The sequence below is a fragment of the Myotis brandtii genome, unplaced genomic scaffold (assembly GCF_000412655.1).
Source record: "Myotis brandtii unplaced genomic scaffold, ASM41265v1 scaffold154, whole genome shotgun sequence".
NCBI lineage: Eukaryota > Metazoa > Chordata > Mammalia > Chiroptera > Vespertilionidae > Myotis > Myotis brandtii.
This window is the reverse complement of record NW_005355584.1, coordinates 8,803,980-8,821,575: the sequence shown is the minus strand read 5'-3', so window position 1 is coordinate 8,821,575 and position 17,596 is coordinate 8,803,980. Positions and strand designations below refer to the sequence as shown.

Here is a 17,596-nt window from a genome sequence, read left to right as displayed (position 1 = left end):
TGGCGACGCACAAGTTCTGCACATCGACTCCTTCCCCGTGAGAACTCAACGTGCAACACCGGGCTTAACTGTCCTTAACTTTTGCTCCAGGTGGAAGAAACAGGTGTCCCGCAGCCGGAGACAGGCAGTGTGAGAACTACGGCTCAGTGGGCCTGACAACCAGGTCTGCGAGGGGATGCGCAGCAGCCGATCAGGTGCCGAAGGGAACCAGGCAGATCCAGCCGTCCTTGTTGCTTCTCAGAGACCAGGATCCCCAGGACACACCCTCAGCTCCCATCGCACCTCCTGGCGCCACAGAAGAGGCGGGGGGAGGACAGCTCACACTCAGCAAAGCCCCGATGTGTCAGGCACCGTTCTGAGGGACTTCCAAATATTTAATCACCTCAAACCGAGGTTCAACAGGTGGGGACACCAAGGTCCAGGAGAGATGAAGTCACCTGCCCAAGGCCACATGCCGATAAACCGAGGAAGCAGGCTCACTTTAACCACTGTGTGTCCAGGGGCCCCCGCAGCCCAGCAGTTAGAGGACGCTGGTGCTTTCAGGGAGCTGGATGGAAAACACTCGTGTTCTGGGAGCTGAGCTCGGACAGAAAGCTTAACTAAAAATGCTCGGACCGGCAGGAAATGCCTGGACTCAGTCAACCCTCTTGCTTTATAGGATTTCTACCTTTTCTGAGTTGTGAGGCTGTAGTTGACACTATTTTATCTTAAGTCACCGATCCAGACACAGTACTCCCCGGGGAGGGGGGTGTGAGCTCCCTCAGGCCCTCCTGTGGCCCGTGTGCTGTCTCTCCTAACTGCAAACCCAGGTTCCAACACCCAGAACTGAGATGCTAGCAGTTCTAGGGTCTGACCACTCCTGTCAGCCTTCCAACCCGGCCAGTTAACAAGCCACATGGCTGTGCCCCGCTGGCCTGTGGCCTGGACACGACACTCCAGCAAGAAGATTAGTGCTCTCCTCTCATCAGCCCCTGCAAACTGTGCTGAAGGCCAAGCTGAGCTCTACCCACCTCCCCAGTCATCCGGCCCCTCCACGTCCCACAAGTCGGCTTCCCACTCTCTCTCACTGAAATCTTTTCATAGCGTAGGAGGAAGGAGATGAGAGGGAAGTGCCCCACGAGAACGCAGGCAGGACAGACTGCACTCGGCCTCTCAGGAGCCTGTTAGGACTGCTGCCTGGTCATTCTGTCCTGGGGCAGCTTGTCTGACAGTGGTCAGACTTGGAGGGTGGCTGGGATCTCTGCAGTGACGTGTCCTCAGTTCACCAGTTCCCGGTGGATCTGATATGAGCGACTTCAGTGTCTGAGCAGAGGCTGTGTGAAGAGCAGCCTCCATGGGCTCTGTCTCCCCAGAGACGCTCCTGAGAGCCTCAGGGGAACCCCCGTCACCTCCAGGAAGAGCATGGCCGTCCATGTGTCCACGTCCCAGCCGACTCTGCAGCCCGGGGCTGTGACTCGCTCAGCCTGTATTTACAGGACGCTATAGTGGTGGCCCGAGAGGACAACTGTAATCAAACAGCCGAAAATAACTGCTGGCAGGAAAGCCCCTACTTAGAGCAGACCCTCCAGCGACTCGCACGGTGGCAGTCGGCAGCGCTGGCTTGGCCAGTGCACCAAGCCAACCGTCCTCTTCCCTCACAAAGGAGATGGAAGGAGCCCCACCCAGGGGTGCCAGCCAGGTCCTCAGCCCTTTCCAACTCAGCCAAGGGCCCTGCCTCCCTCAGCTGCCCCATCAGCCGAGTCCAGCGCAAACACAGCGGCAGGCCCTTCCTAAGCAGAGGGTCGCTGGGCAGGACCAAGTGCCAACGGGCCGTCTCTGCTCCTCTGAGCCTCCCAAGATGCTGCCCACGTCAGCTGTCCATCACTGCGCCTGCTGCTCCTGAGCACAGAGGCTGGGAGAAGCTCCCACAGTGACTGGGGTGGAGCCCCGGCCTGTGTCTCCCACTCAGTAGACCCTGAAGACCCTGAGGGACACTGCTTCACGGGGTCCCCACAGTCAACTCTGTTAGACGAGACCCTCCTTCCAGAGAAGGAGCAGAGCACCAGCTTCAAGGCCAGGTACTAGGACAGTTGGACTGAGACATCGTGTGGTACCTGGCTTACCTGCCACTGAGTGCATGCGTGAATGTGCACAATTCCACAGCTCCTGGTGCATCTGCTGCCTACTTCACAGGTTTTCATTACCCCAGAAGACACCCCTGGGTGACGCAGGGCTCTACACTCCAGCTCGGCACGTGCTCCCGAAAGGCTGGCAGCATTACCACACTTTTTTGGTGGTCTCTGAAGCTGAGCGCCCCACTGAGGTCACATGGGGGATGGGCAGGGGCCACTTGGGGCCCATCTGCATAGGAGCCCAGAAGAGGCCGCAACCAACCATCCACCCCAACTGCAGCCCACGCCATGGTGAGCCAAGGCCAGGGAGGGCAGACCTGACCGTGCGGAGAGCCAGCTCCCATGGCTGTGGGGCTGGTTGTCAGGACACCGACGGGTGTGCCATGCTGGGTCCACCAACTCCCAGACAAGCAGTTCGGGAGTGGGGACCAGCTCGTCACCTTGGGCGAGGAGGGTCTCCCCATTTTCTCGCTCTTATCTCTGTCAGCAGAGAATCTCTTGGGCTTAACAGCTGCAGGGAGGAACTGTGGGAGCGGGCTGTCACCAGGAGCCCCCACCTGGCTTTGGGAGACAAAATGGAAATGTTTGGAGGGGGCGGACCTGTAGTGTCTTTGTGGCTGTGTCCTGGGATTGTCAGGGTCTCCCACCCGAAACACACACACAGTCCAGCACCAGCATCTCGAGATCCACAGCTCAGAGAGGTCCCACGCAGGTGGGGACCAGGTTAGGGTTCCCACCCCTCCAAGTCACTGCTGGTGCCCTGGCATGTCCAGGGGAGCTGGCAGGGGCTTCTTCCTGGTCATTTAACTTGAGACTCACCACCTGCCATGCAAAGTCCAAGGCACAGGGTCAGCGTGGGAGGAACAGGTCTGAGCACCCAGGCGGGTGGGGAAAGCCCGGTGTCTCTACAGGGATGTGATGACTCCATCTACAAGTGACAATTATCTCCTAAGTGATTTGCAACCTTTAACCAGACTGTAGACATATAGCAGTGGTGAGTGTGCCATGGACATTTTATAGGAATTTATCCTTACAGGTACAGAGCCACTTCTTGGAGTTCGACGGTAACTCAGCAAAACATACACTATTTTACTGCTACAGTTTCGGGGGGTGGCGGGGGGGGAATGAAAAAGTTCAGGAGATAGATAGTGGTTGCACAACCATGTGAATGAACTCAATAGTACTGAATCGCACAGTTAAAAATGGTTAAAGTGGTAAATTTTATGTTACAGGTGCTTTGCCACAATAAAAAACTAGTTACATATTAGTTAATATATGTGGTCTGAACACTCTCCTTTTACAGGATAAAGCACTCCCAACCCGGTCGTCTGCACTCTGTGGTTCTGTGGAGGCTGCGCTGTGCCGGGCAGGACCACGGGGGCATCCCCTGCACTCACACCACCCCCAGCAAGCAGCTTAGGCGTAAATAGCTGCAAACTCCACTGTCGGTCCCACCCAGTGCCCTGTCTGCATCTGTGAAAGGCCACAAAGTGCCTCCGTGTTTACGAGAACCGGGTGCAGGTGGAGCCTCGGTGCTGAGTCACTTTCCCACAGGAGAGATGGAAAGGACAGAGATACAGGGGAAAAAACAGGAAGACACACCACAGTGCAAGAGGAAATCCCAATCTTGCTTACGCTGCTGGAAAAGAAGAGGTCACGGTGGAAATTTTTATATCTCTGGACTCCAAACTGGTGCAGGTAACATCCCTTACACAAAGAACTACTCTACACTAATGGGCCACGGAGTGCATTGTTTCTCAGGAGGGACCATTGTGGTGACGGCCCAGGAGCTGCGTGTTCACTGGGGGCTCTGTATGTTGTGGTGCAAAGTTAGGGCTGGCTGGCTGACCGGGCACCGTCGTCCAGGTCAAAGGGCAATGAAGGAAGGACTGGCCTTTTGGAAGGTGCCAGAGGCCAACACCTCTGTGCTGACATCTGTGGCCCACCAACCCCCACGAGGGCCACAAAGCTCAAATTGAACCCCGTGTTCCCCAAAGCCCAGAGGGGCGGGCACTTCTCGCCCTGCCATCCTTCAGCGACATTTAATAAAACATCACACCAGGTTCTAACTCCATGCTCTCCAGACTCAGCAGGTCCCGCCTCCCAAACTGCACGCCTACTGCAGGAGACACTGAGCAGTTTAAGCCTCGGCTTAAACCTCCCCCTTGTCCCCATCAGACTCACCACCACCTGCCCACAGGTGCTCCGCTGACCTATCCTGACAGTATCTAAACATGTACAACACAGTTTATAATAACGAAAAATTGGAACAGTTGAAATATAAATTAATAAAGAATTGGTTAAATTTTGTTACATTCATACAACTGATATGCCCATTAAAAGGATCATATAGCCCTGGCCGGTTGCTCAGTCGTTAGAGCATCAGCCTGCAGACCGAAGGGTGGCTGGTTCAATTCCCGGTCAAGGACACATACCTCGGTTGCAAGTTCCCCAGCCCAGGTAGGGGTGCGTGCAGGAGGCAACCAATCAATGTCTTCCTCCCTCCCATCTCTCTCTCCTCCCTCCCTTTCACTCTCTCTAGAAATCAATGGCAAAAATATCCTTGGGTGAGGATTAAAAAAAAAAAAAGGATCATATATATCTACATATATGTACAGAAAGTCAAAAATATAATTTTAGGTTAAAATAATCTCTACAGGACACATATTATGACCCCGTTTATGTACCACGAGGTCCCACGGACTGTCCGCACCACGGGTCTGGAGGGGCTCGCCAAAATGGACACAGTGATCACCTCAAGGCAGCGTTGTTTCCACGCTGTTTGAGTTTTCTTTTATGAAGATGTTATAAACAGAACAGACTTTTAAAAACAAACAGTTTTACAAATAACTTAATGACATAGGACATGGTTATTTATGATGTTAAGTTTTTTAAATGCATGAATCCAAATTATAAATTATACTCTGGGCTTGAATGTGTAAAAGTACATATGACTAGAAAATAAGAAAAGAGTAGAATCCAATTCCATTGTGTAAACTCTGACTGGAGGGGAAGAGGCAGCGCTCAGACTCAGGTGGACTGCACTGGTCAGAGCCTGCAGGCCGGCCCGCAGGACAAGGCCTGGATTCTGCGGACAGTGGGCGGCTGGCCTTTGTTTTCCTTTTCACGAGCTGCATCAGCACATTCTCTCCCCATCACTCCCACTCCTGGGGGGAAGGGGGGCGCTGGGTCAGGCATTTTGTTTTCTGCATGTTCCCACTGGAGGCAGTGGGAGAGGTTTTGCCCTTTTTTCAATTTAAAAAAAAAAGGAAAGAAATTCTTCAAATACTCAAACTTCCAAGACACAGTGACAATTAAAGAAGCAGACGTAAAAAAAAAAAAAAGCAGACGTGTCTCATGAAAAAGCTCCAGATTCCAGGGTGTAGGGACATGAGCAAACCTACACCTTTACTCACAACTCAAAGAGCCGCGTCTGAGGAAGAATGAAACAGGGTGGGGATACAGAAATTCAGTGGTGGCAACTTTAATTCCTGCTACACAGTGAGCCTCCAACTTAAAACCAAACACATTTCCAGCTACTTTGAATACAGAATCCAAGAAAAGCCATCATAATCAGGATTCATATGCCTGGTAACAAGATTCTGCCAATGTCTAAACCAAACTCTCAATAATTCTATACATTTTACTTGGAAGAACACGCCTTAATTACTCTTTCTGGCAACTCGCTTAAGTGGAATCACAAGCAAACACACACACACACCCTCGCCCCAGCTCCCAATCATTCAACTTCTGATAAATCAAAAAGTTTATAAATGTGTCTTCCTCATTCGAGAAACCCAAAGAATTGCCAGAGAACAGTTAACAGATACAAGCAAGTGTGCTATATTTAGGCTACTTTAAAAGTAAACAGTTCAGAGCACTCTAATTGTTCCGAAAGCCTTGTAGTATAATGAAGACTTCATCAACCTCCTCTTGATGCCCGGGCAGTGGTACCCCAGGGACAGAGAGCAAATGAAATTCAATTAGGATTCCACCTCTACTCCTGGGCTGGGGCCCGAGAGGTAAAGAGGCCCATCTCTTAAATAACAAGAGTACAGGCACAGGGTAGTTGAAGTAATTATTCGATGGGTATTTGTACTTCCTGTTTATTCGGCTAAAATTAGAAAGAGACACTCCAAGCATCTCTGCTGGTCTTGTCCTGCGTTCTCTCTGGCCGGGCCAGCTTCCTCGGGAAGGACAGGCGTCCGCAGGGCACAGAGAGACGAGCTTCCCTAACACTGGCTGGGTCTGTCGCCCAAATATGCAAACAGGACTCCCGATTCTGCCTCTGACTACTTTATTCTCTTACTAAAATGGGCAAAGCATGAAAGTGAAAGGCATAATAACATCTGTTATTTAACCCAGGGAAAACCCCACAGCTTTTAACAGTAGCCCAGCCTGGACAGAGGGCTCAGAAGTCTAGTAAATGCAGAAGAGCCTGTAGAAGTAAAGCCAAAGGGGTGGTCCTCTGCCCCTCGGGCAAAAACACCACCCAGCTTCCGCAGGAAAAGTCCCCTGACTGGTTCCGGGCCTGTTGTCTGAGCTCCCAAATGCTGACTGCAACAGTGTCCTTACCCCAGTGCCCAGAACCCTCAGCCATCTCATAGTGCTTGGGAATGCCTTCTTGGGGTAGCATTTTTAAAGGCATAAAGTAAAATACATGGGATTACAGAGGAAATGATCACTTTGAAGACAACTATCAAAATATTAAAGCAATATGTATACAATATCCATAAGGGAATTGGTCCAGGATTCCCCCGCCCTCGATATAAAAATCCATGGATACTCAAGTCCCTTATATAAAATGGTTTAGTGTTTGCATATATCCTACGGACATCCTCCCATACACTTTAAATCACCTCTAGATTACTTATAATACCTAACACAATTTAAATGCTATATAAATAATTTAAATGCTATATAATGCTGTATTGTTTAGGGAATGACAAGGGAAAGTCTGCACGTGTTTAGTATAGATACAACCATTGTAGGACGCCTCACTGTGTAGCACATCAGCAAAAAACAAAACATTTCCCCCCAAATATTTCCGATCTGTAGTTGGTTGAACCCATGGATGTGGAACCCACAGACATGGAGGGCTGACTGTATGTGATTTCTCACTAACACATTAAATAACAATCTGTACCATTGTTTTAAAATAATGACTAACTATCAATGATATTCAAGATATCTGGCTACAACTAACACGATATGAACACGTCTGTGATTTCTATTGGCGGGTCCTGCCGATCCTGTGCAGGTACACTGACGGCTGTGAACACGGGGACGTCTTCCTGTGTCAGCCGGAAAACACCCTGAGGTGGGTGCCTCAGCTGAGGACAGGGGGGCTCGCTGGTCACAGCCAGGGAGCAGGTGCTGGAGGGGCAGTCTCAGGTGCTCCGAGCTCCTGCTGCCACATGACAGAGAAAGGGGCAGGGGCTGCAGGTGACAGGCTCATGCTGAGAACAAGAGGGGTCGGAACCGTCAGCCAGCTCGTTCATCTCTGGGCTATTTCTCTGCTGCCACAGGAAGGAGGAAAAGTAAATAATGAAGACAGGATGCAAGACCTCGGCCCTGCGGAGAGGAAAAGCCTGGAAGTTAATGCAGCCCCAGCTACACACACAGACCAGGAGCTTCCCGTGTCTCAGCGTCGGGGAATCAAGAGCGAGGGTGCCAGGTGTCATGAGGACCGGCCTCGTAAAGGGCAGACAGTGCCTCTGTCCTGCTCCAAGCCCAGCCCATACACAGTGGTACAGAGACGCGTTCCCTTCCCACAGATGACAAAGCCCGCATCCCCTGCATTCCACGTGGCGCCTCACACCCACTGCTCACCTCCCACACCAGTGAGCCGACAGCACGACCTCTGTGGGCAGAGCTGTGGGACAAGCCAGCCCTGAGAGCAGCGAGCAACCACAGCAGAGAGAGCCGACGGGCAGGCGGGCGCCTTAGGTAGAGCGTTTGGGACCAGGCCCTCCTGAGAGGGGGGCGCGAACACCTGCCCAGGTGATGTGTGGTGGGGGCCGCAGGGGCAGGGAGGATGCAGCAGCCACAGCAAAGCCAGGGCCTGCAGAGGCAGAAGAGGGTCCTACGCCTCAGCCAGTCCCCCAGGCCACCTGAGGAAGTGACAGCTGTGTTGACGTCTGGAACGCAGAGGCGGAGCTTTCTGATCTTGTGCCAGAAAAAAGTCCAGAGTGAGGTCAGCGGTCTCCTGGTGCTCCCTCTCCACATGCATTCCCTCCGTCACTACAAACAGGATGTGACAGCTCATTCCCGGAGCACTGACCACCGGCCAGTGTGCTCTGAGCTGTGCACATGCTGCCGCTCACCTCAAGACAACCTGCGCGGAAGAGTAGCACCTGCCGCACCGAGCCCCAGGCCCCGTGTCCCCGAGGGCCTCCCCTGCACTCGTGGCTGTGGCTGCTACTTTAGTGGGTGCTTAGGCTCTGCCCCCATCCAGAGACCAGGACCCGTCCCCTCCTGCTAAGATCAAAGGCACAGTAGCACGCACATGGGCTGCAGGTCTTCCCCAGGCCTCTGTTCTTTAAGGGCACCCAGTGCTCACATGTGACAGAAGGTGCTCTCGGAGAAGGGGGACAGTCATGACCAAGTCAACCATAAAACGCCATTTTTCCACTTCCCGAAAATCAAGTGTCACCTCAGGGGGTTCTTTCCGTCAGTACGGTTGACCCTTGAACAACCTGTGTGGGTCCACTTACACGTGGACGGCCTTCCATAAACACCTGCTCTGTTTCTGATCTGTGGCTAGGAGTTCGAGGATGCAGGGGGCTGACCGTATCCACTGATCTAGGCTGTCCTATAGAGGGGACTTGAGCATCCCCGGATTCTGGTACCAGCAGGGGGTCCTGGAATGGATCCCCTGTAAGTGCCCAGGGACAGCAGCACTCTATGGAGTCAAAAGTTATACGTGGATTTTTGAGTGCAAGGTGGTTGGCACCCCTAACCCCCATGTTGTTCAAAGGTATATAATTTTGAAATGTTAACGCTCTCCCAAACTTAGCGAAGAGAAAACAAATCAAAAATGTGGCTCTGATGTTGTCACAGCAAAACTAGGTCTTCAGAGCTCAAGTTAACCAAAGTAACAATTTAAAACTAACATCTTTTTCCAACCCCAAAAACACAGTGGAAAACATACTGGCAACCTTAAATTTCATTCTTGGGTTACTGACTAAGGCCTTTTCGTTACTGAATTAACTTGCTTCCAGTTAAAATACTGAAAGTATCAATATTACTTTTTTCCTCAGTATTTAAAAATCAGAAGTCAACACTACAGTGGAAAATACCGTTTAGATATTTTTAAGCCTTTCTAATAAAGTAATGTTGACCAAACAAATGTTAATTCCTTTCGTCTCTTACCACTGGCGAGAAAACAAAATCTCAGGCTCTGTCATGACAGACAAAACTGAGGACTGTACTCATCCCTGAGATGAGTGCCGAGCCAGGGAAGCAGTACCTCGTTTCTGGATGAAGACCCTGAGCAGGGGATTTGCGCTCGAGACCGCCTTGCAGAAGTTGTCATCGTTGTTGATGGGCAGCAGGTCGCCGTGCACGTCTGCGTAGCCGATGGTCACTTCGGTGTTGGCGATGTGGTGCGTGTGCACAACCAGCTGGTAGAAATCCTCAAACTTCCCAGGCTTTTGGCGGTCTAAGGAGAACCTTCGGAACTCAGCCCCAAACTACAATGCAAGATACGGGCGTAAATGAACAACAGGGAAAGGGCACCAACGATTAATAAGTGTTTACTGAGCTTCTACAAGGCCTGGGACACAGTGGCAATCAGGGCCCCTGTCCTCAGAGAGCTTACATGAGCCCACGAGGGAACAGCTGACTCAACAAGTCCTGAGACCAGGACAGGCGCCACGCTCAGGCTGTACGGGGAAAGCAGTATCAAAATTAACTATAAGCACAGCCGATGGAATAAAACGCCTATTTCATTCCTCACGGGGTCTGAGGCCGGGGACCACACCAGCACGGCCCTGAGCAGCTCAGACACTCGGAGGCAGGGGAGGCAAGTGCAGCGGACACTTCTGGACTTTTTCCTACGGGCACAGGAAGCCCTGGAACAATTTTAATTTTAAGCAAGGATTTAATATAATTTGCATTTAAAAAACAAAAACAAGTAGCTGTACTTCAAAAGGATCAGAAGTGGAAGCAAAATAGAAAAGAAGAAGAAAGAAAGAAAGAAAGAAAGGAAGAAAGAAAGAAAGAAAGAAAGAAAGAAAGAAAGAAAGAAAGAAAGAAAGAAAGAAAGAAAGAAAGAAAGAAAGAGAGAGAGGAAGGAAGGGAGGGAGGAAGGAAGGGAGGGAGGGAGACAGACAGGTGGGGGGCCTGGTAAAAACGACGATTCACAAATCTCGGGAGGCAGAGAGCATAGGCTCTGGAACTGGCCACAGAGATGGAGCAGGTGTCTCTTCAGAAAAAAAAAAAAAAAAAAGGCCCTGCCCTGGCCAGGTGGCTCAATTGGTTGGAGTATCAACCCCTACACCAAAAGGTTGTGGGTTTGAATCCAAGTCAGGGCACATACCTGGGTTGTGGGCTCAAACCCCAGTTGGGGCACATAGGGAGACAACTGATCGATATTTCTCTCTGACATCGATGTTCCTCTTCTCTCTCTCTCTCTCTCTCTTTCTCTCTCTCTCCCTGAAAAATCAATAAAAAACATATCCTCGGGTGAAGATTAAAAAAACACTCTTCCTGCTCTGGGAATTGCCCAGGCCCCTCTTTCCTGGCCTCCCAGCCCTGGCCTGGCTCAGATACCCACAGAGTTGCCTGCAGAGCTCTGGGCCACCTGCCTGGAGAGGACCCCAGGTCACCTCCCACCGGGTGAACTGTCCAGGGACCCAAAGACACCGCCTGTTTGTTTGGAGTGAGGGTTCTGGCTGTTGTTCCTCACTTGGCAACAGGGACCTTCCTGCATCAGGCAGGACAGATTCTGTGCTCTTCAATAAAACTGCACACGGACTATACTGGTTCCAAAATACACAAAAATGAAATGCCTAATGTTTACACAAAAGCCAGTCGCCATATCCTCTGGACATGATGTCAAGAGCAAACCCACTCCAACCATACAGGTCTGCACGTTTCTCAAATCTGGGCAGGCATCGGCCACCGAGATGCCCAAGCTCTAGAATTGGCAGCTCTAGAATTTGCATTTTTACACGTTCCCAGGAGAAGCAGATGCTGCTGGGACCGCACACATAAAACCACTGGTTTTAAGGGAATTAGTCTCCAGACGTCAACTTCCACAGATCTCGTAGAACCGTCTCCTGAGGCATTTCCCTTTAAAAAGCAAAGGAAAACAAATCCTCACCCATCCTGCACTGCCCCAGGAATAAGAAAACTTCAAGGCACACAGCTGTGGGACAACCCAAAGCACTGGTTTGGGAAAAGCTGTCTTCAATGGCTGAGTTAGGGAAGAAAGGCTCTGAACTCAGCAGGGCCTGGAAGGGGCCAGGGGAGGGCTGGGGCCGGTGCCCAGAGCAGAGCAAACCTAAAGCCCCCCCATTACTTACAGATAAGCAATAATTTTCTTCTCAATATTTACTAGTATTCTAAGAATACACCATTGGCAGGCCCACACATGGGCTATAAAACTTTTTAAGACAGAAGAGATCAAGCCTACCACATAGGTTTAATGTGATTTTTTTCAGATTTGGTTAGTCGATCACATCACATATGCTTACTTCAACATCAACCATCCTTTCCCATCTCATATATCTAATATACTAGAGGTCCGATGCACAAAATTCGTGCAAGGGGCTTGGCCCTCGCAACCCCGGCTGCCTCACGGCCCCACCCTCCACCCATTGGTCGTTCCGGAAGGTCGTTCTGGAATTCACCATATCCTCTGGACATGATGTCAATAGCAAATCCACTCCAACCATACAGACCTGCACATGTTAAGGTTCCACCATCTGGTCTAATTAGCATATTAGCTCTTTATTATATAGGATGCTAATTTCCTGAGCAATTAGTTTTTGATCAGTATACACCATCTTCAGCATTCTTCTATCTCATTTTTTTTTCACTAAATATATAAAATGACTTTAATCATGTCTAATAAGACTAGTAAGAGTATTTCTGACTTCTATAAATAAATCTTAGTTGAATATTCCCCCAAACTGGGCACAACATGCTCATTTTCACTTAGGGACTCAGGCCCGCCCTCATTCCTCTCACGCCTCCTAGATTTATGCCCCATCCTGCAATTTAAGTAATGAGAAACAGCAGCCATTAAATAACTCATTCTGCAATGTTTCAGTCTAACTGCATTTGGCACTTGATCTAAGATGCACCTCAATTTGTTTCTCAGTTCTTTTAATAATTTTCCTCAAAATATGTTTTAACATGTTAAGGTTTCATTTTTTTTAATTTAAGTATAGTTGGTATACAAACTTATATTGGCTACATTAGTTTCAGCTATACCATATAGTGATTTTATAAAAAATATTTTTTACTTATTTCAGAGAATAAGAGAGAGGGAGAGAGAGATAGAAACATTAATGATGAGAGAGAATCACTGATCAGCGGCTTCCTGCATGCCCCCCACTGGGGATTGCGCCTGTAAGCCTTAAGCCACGCATGTGCCCTGACCAGGGATCGAACCGTGACCTCTGGTTCACAGGTTGATGCTCAATCATGGAACCATGCCGGCCGGGCTACAATATACTGATTTGAAATGATAATGAATTCAGATGTTTCCCTGACAGAAGCAGGTCTGATTTGTGTTTGGTCATGAGGCCCTATGGTGAACATGCTTCATATGCTGCATGAGCTCCAAAGTCTGGAAAAAGAGGTGTGAAACGTGATAGGATCAAAGCATTTTTCCCAATATTTTTATTGTGGCAAAATACACATAACAAAATTTACCATCTTCATCATTCTTTTATTTCATTTTTTATTTTTCAGTATCAGGTAACACATAATATTACATTCGTTTCAGGCGTAGAATAGCGTGGTTAGACAATCATACACTTTAAAAAGTGATTCCCCTAGGTAAGTCTGGTGCTCACCTGGCACCATACATGGTTATTACAATATTACGGACTCTATTCCTTCTGCTGTACTTTACACCCCATGACTATTTTGTAACTGCCAACTTGTACTTAATCCCTTTACCTTTTTCACTCAGTCCCCAAAACCCCCTCCTATTTGGCAACTGTCAAAATGGTCTTTGTGTCTATGAGTTTGTTTTATTTTGTTTTTTAGATTCCAGTTATAAGTGAAATCACATGGTATATTTCTTTCTCTGTCTGACCTATTTCACTGAGCATAATACCCTCTAGGTCAGCCGTGGGCAAACTACGGCCCGCGGGCCGGATCCGGCCCGTTTGAAATGAATAAAACTAAAAAAAAAAAAAGACTGTACCCTTTTATGTAATGATGTTTACTTTGAATTTATATTAGTTCACACAAACACTCCATCCATGCTTTTGTTCCGGCCCTCCGGTCCAGTTTAAGAACCCATTGTGGCCCTCGAGTCAAAAAGTTTGCCCACCCCTGCTCTAGGTCCAATCATGTTGTCACAAATGCTAAGCTTTCATTCTTTCCTATGGCCTTGTAATATTCCATTGTATATATATTCCACTGTTTCTTTATTCTTTCATCTATCAATAGACACTTAGGTTGCTTCCATATCTTGATTATTGTATATTAAAAGTTGTTCTTTTTAGTCTGTTTTAAAGCCTATTTTGTCCGATATAAAAGTATTGCTACCCCATCTTTTTTTATGTCTATATTTGCATAAAATATGTTTTCCATCCCTTTACTTTCAGTCTCTGTGTATCTTTAGACCTGAAGTGGGTTTCTTGTAGACAGCATATGTAAGGGTCATGTTTTCTTATCCATTCAGCCACCCTATGTCTTTTTTTATTTTTTATTGATTTAAGAGAGGAAGGGAGAGGGAGAGAGAGATAGAAACATCAATGATGAGAGAGAACCATTGATCGGCTGCCTCCTGCATGCCCCCCACTGGGGATCAAGCCCACAACCCAGGCACGTGCCCTTGACTGGAATTGAACCTGGGACCCTTCAGTCTGCAGGCTGACACTCTATCCACTGAACCAAACCAGCTAGGGGCCACCCTATGTCTTTTTAAAAAATATCTGTTTGTGGATTTTTAGGGAGAGAGGAAGAGAGAGAGAGAAACATCGATGTGAGAGCAAAGCATCGATAGGCTGCCTCCTGCACCCCCACCGCCAACCAGGGATTGAGCCCACAACCCAGGCATGTGTCCTGACCAGGAATCAAACTGGCAACCTCTTGGTTCATGGGTCAACGCTCAACCTCTGAGCCACCCTGACCGGGCAATCTAATATATTCTTCATGTCAGTTACTGTATTCTTTACTTCTAACTGGTTCTTTTTTATGGTTTCTATCTCTCTGTGTAAGTTCTCACTGAGTTCACTTATTCTCCTGTAAATTCATTGAGCACCCTTATAACCAGTGTTTTGAACTCTGCATCTGATAGATTGCTTGCCTCCATTTCATTTAGTTCATTTTCTGGAATTGTATCCTGTTCTTTCACTTGGGACAGGTTTCTTTTTTTCCTCATTTTGGTTGTTTCCCTGTGTTTGTGATCTGCTACGTCTCCTGGTCTTGGCAGAGTGGCCTTATGTAGCAGGTGTCCTGTAGGGCCCAGTGGCACAGACACCCTAGTCGCCTGAAGACTATTAGGGTCAAGCCAAAAGGACTCAGGAACTAGCTTGAGTAATCTCCCAAGAGCCAAAGATGGGATTATTTGTGTATTTGATCACCAATATGGATCATAATTATTATGGGTTTAAACACAACCAGTATGTAGCAATACATTTGTTTATAATAACCAAAAATTTATTTTTCACTTTTGGATGATGCCATGGGAACCAATCCATTATTTTGAAAACTGGTTAAGAAAAAAAATCAAGCACTTTTTCATTCGTTATAAGGAAATTCACAGAGGTACTCCTTATTTCCCAGAGCTTGCAGACAAATAAACTGTCATTCTATTATTATTTTGATGATATTTATTGTATTTCATAGCTGAACTCAACTATTTTTCCTACAGCAGAATAGTAAAAGCGGGGGGTGGGGGGTTATCTCATAAAATTAAAAAACATCATCTCAAAGACAAAAGAGGCCAATAATAAAAGTGAACCAACTTGTAAATGTGATTCATTTATATTCCCCTTAAAAAATATTAAATAAGTAATAATAATATGATCATTATGCTGTAATTAGAAAAGAAAGAGTCTACCTACCTACCTACCCACTTATCTCATTTCATGTTGTAGTTAAGAAGGGGAGGCTCCTGCTAGTGCTATTGGAGTAAATAATACCAGCTGCTACAAAAGGCATGTGCTACCTAGTAAACTATGTGACTGATAAGCTTCTTTGTCAAAGAGCAAGACCCTTCTCCTTGGTCAAGAAGCAAGGAGACAAAAGGGGGTAGAAACCCAAGATGATGGCCAAGAGCTTGGGAAGCGCAGCGTATTTGCTGTTTTGAGACATCAACTCAAAGCACCTCTGGAACAGTGGAGTAATAATCTGCAAAGCCCCACTCCTAAAGCCATCAGAACATGGGCGAAAAGGGTCAAAATAAATTTTTTGAGAATTGTGGAGTTTAACAAAGGCTTTCAACAATCCAAGGAGGGTTTATTCTGAATCTCAGAGCAGCAATCTGTGTGGTTTTAACTTCCTGTCTCCCTCTCCTCAGCTTTGAAAACCAGCAGCCTAACAGCCTGAGGGGGGCACAACCGGTTTGCTGCCCCCCAAAACCCCTCACCCACAGAACTGTCACTGCTAGACCGCCCTGGAGAGCCCTACTCACAGGGGAAAGCCCCTTCCTCCGGGCATTTGTTAGAACAATCAGCAGCAATTGTTTAATGATAAAAGTTATATTTTAAATGAAATTTTTACAACATGCTGGAAACTGTATACTTTGTAACTATATTTAATATGAGAAAATTAGATCCAACTTCCAAACATTTATAATCTGTATAGAGGTAATTCTCAAAATTCTTTAAGGGGGGCTGTGATGTTTGAAGACTTTAGGGTATAGGAATCACTCTGAAAGTACCTGCGGTAAGGTGCCAGCTGAAGCAAACAAGAACTGGACAAACACAATAAAAAGGAATGCTGGGGATTCACACCTCTTAGGACGACAACTATACACACACACACGCACACACACGCACACACACACACACACCAAAAAGCAAGTGTTGGTGAGCATATGGGATTCACACCTCTTAGGACGACAACTATACACACACACACGCACACACACGCACACACACACACACACACCAAAAAGCAAGTGTTGGTGAGCATATGGAGAAATTAGAACCCTTTTGCACTGTTGATGAGAATGTAAAATGGCACATCTACTGTAGAACATACTATGGAGGTTCCTCAAAAAATTAAAAATAGAATTACCCTTTGACACGGCAATTTCACTTCTGACTATATATCCAGGAAAACAGAAGGTAGGGTCTCAAAAAAGCCATTTGTACAACCATGTAGTTTAATTATTCACAATAGCTAAAATGCAGATGCAACTCAACTGTCCATCGACAGATGACTGGACAAGCAAAGTGTGGTCCATCCATGCAAGGGAATATTATTCAGCCTTAAAAGGAAGGAGATTCGGGCTTATGCTACAACTTTATGATCCCACTTATATTTGAGGTACTTAATGAGTCGTCAAAATCATAGTGACAGAGAGTGGAACGGTGGCTGCCAGGGGCTGGGAGGAGGGGCAATGGGAAGCTGTTGCTTCACGGGTACAGGGTTTCACTGTATAAGTCAGAAAGAGTGTGGAGACAGATGGTGGTGATGGCTGCCCAACAATGCAAATGTATCTAACAACACCGAACTGTACACTTAAAAATAGTTAAGATGGTAACTTTGGTTATGTGTACTTTACTGTAATAAAAAAAAAAAGAGGGGAAAAAGAGATGCTAGGCAATGAGACGTCCACGGGCAGCTTTGAAAAGCTCTGATATATTCTTAGAGATCTGGAAGGCCACCCGCGTGTACAGGGCTGTGTGCAGGTCAGGAAAGTCCTGAAAAGCCTGTAATCCCTCACATCTGGCTGACCTTGGCATTCTGTGCAATCAGGACGTGGAGACTAAAGGTGTGAAGTGCTGGAGGGCTGAAGATGTGCTCCAACACGTACACAGAGCCCCTGAGCACAGGCAGAAAGGCTGACTGCTCAAATCACTTACAGACCTCTCTGTCCAATCATCAGCTGAACCGAGCTAACCAAGCAGAGACATCAGTGGTCACACTCCCCACGGTGATCACCGATTCAACTCAACCATATTAAAATCTTAGCTGCTTTTTTGCAGATATTGACCACCTGTTCCTAAAATTTAAATATAAATGCAAGGGACCCCAGAAATCCAAAAGATTCTGGAAGAACAGAGTTGGAGGACGCACACTTTTCAATTTCAGAACTCACAGTGTAGAGCTGGCATAAAAATAGA

At 47.6% G+C, this 17,596-nt stretch overlaps 1 protein-coding gene across 1 annotated transcript in view; it reads right to left on the bottom strand.

Annotated features, from left to right (window-relative positions):
• PARD6G (par-6 family cell polarity regulator gamma) overlaps positions 1–17,596 on the bottom strand; it is a gene marked incomplete at its 3' end in the record, with an annotated part of 64,582 nt that overhangs the window by 28,954 nt on the left and 18,032 nt on the right. The window contains exon 2 of the mRNA XM_014535962.1: positions 9,583–9,805. Coding sequence (XP_014391448.1) covers positions 9,583–9,805 — 223 coding nt within the window. The remainder of the gene's footprint in view (positions 1–9,582; positions 9,806–17,596) is intronic.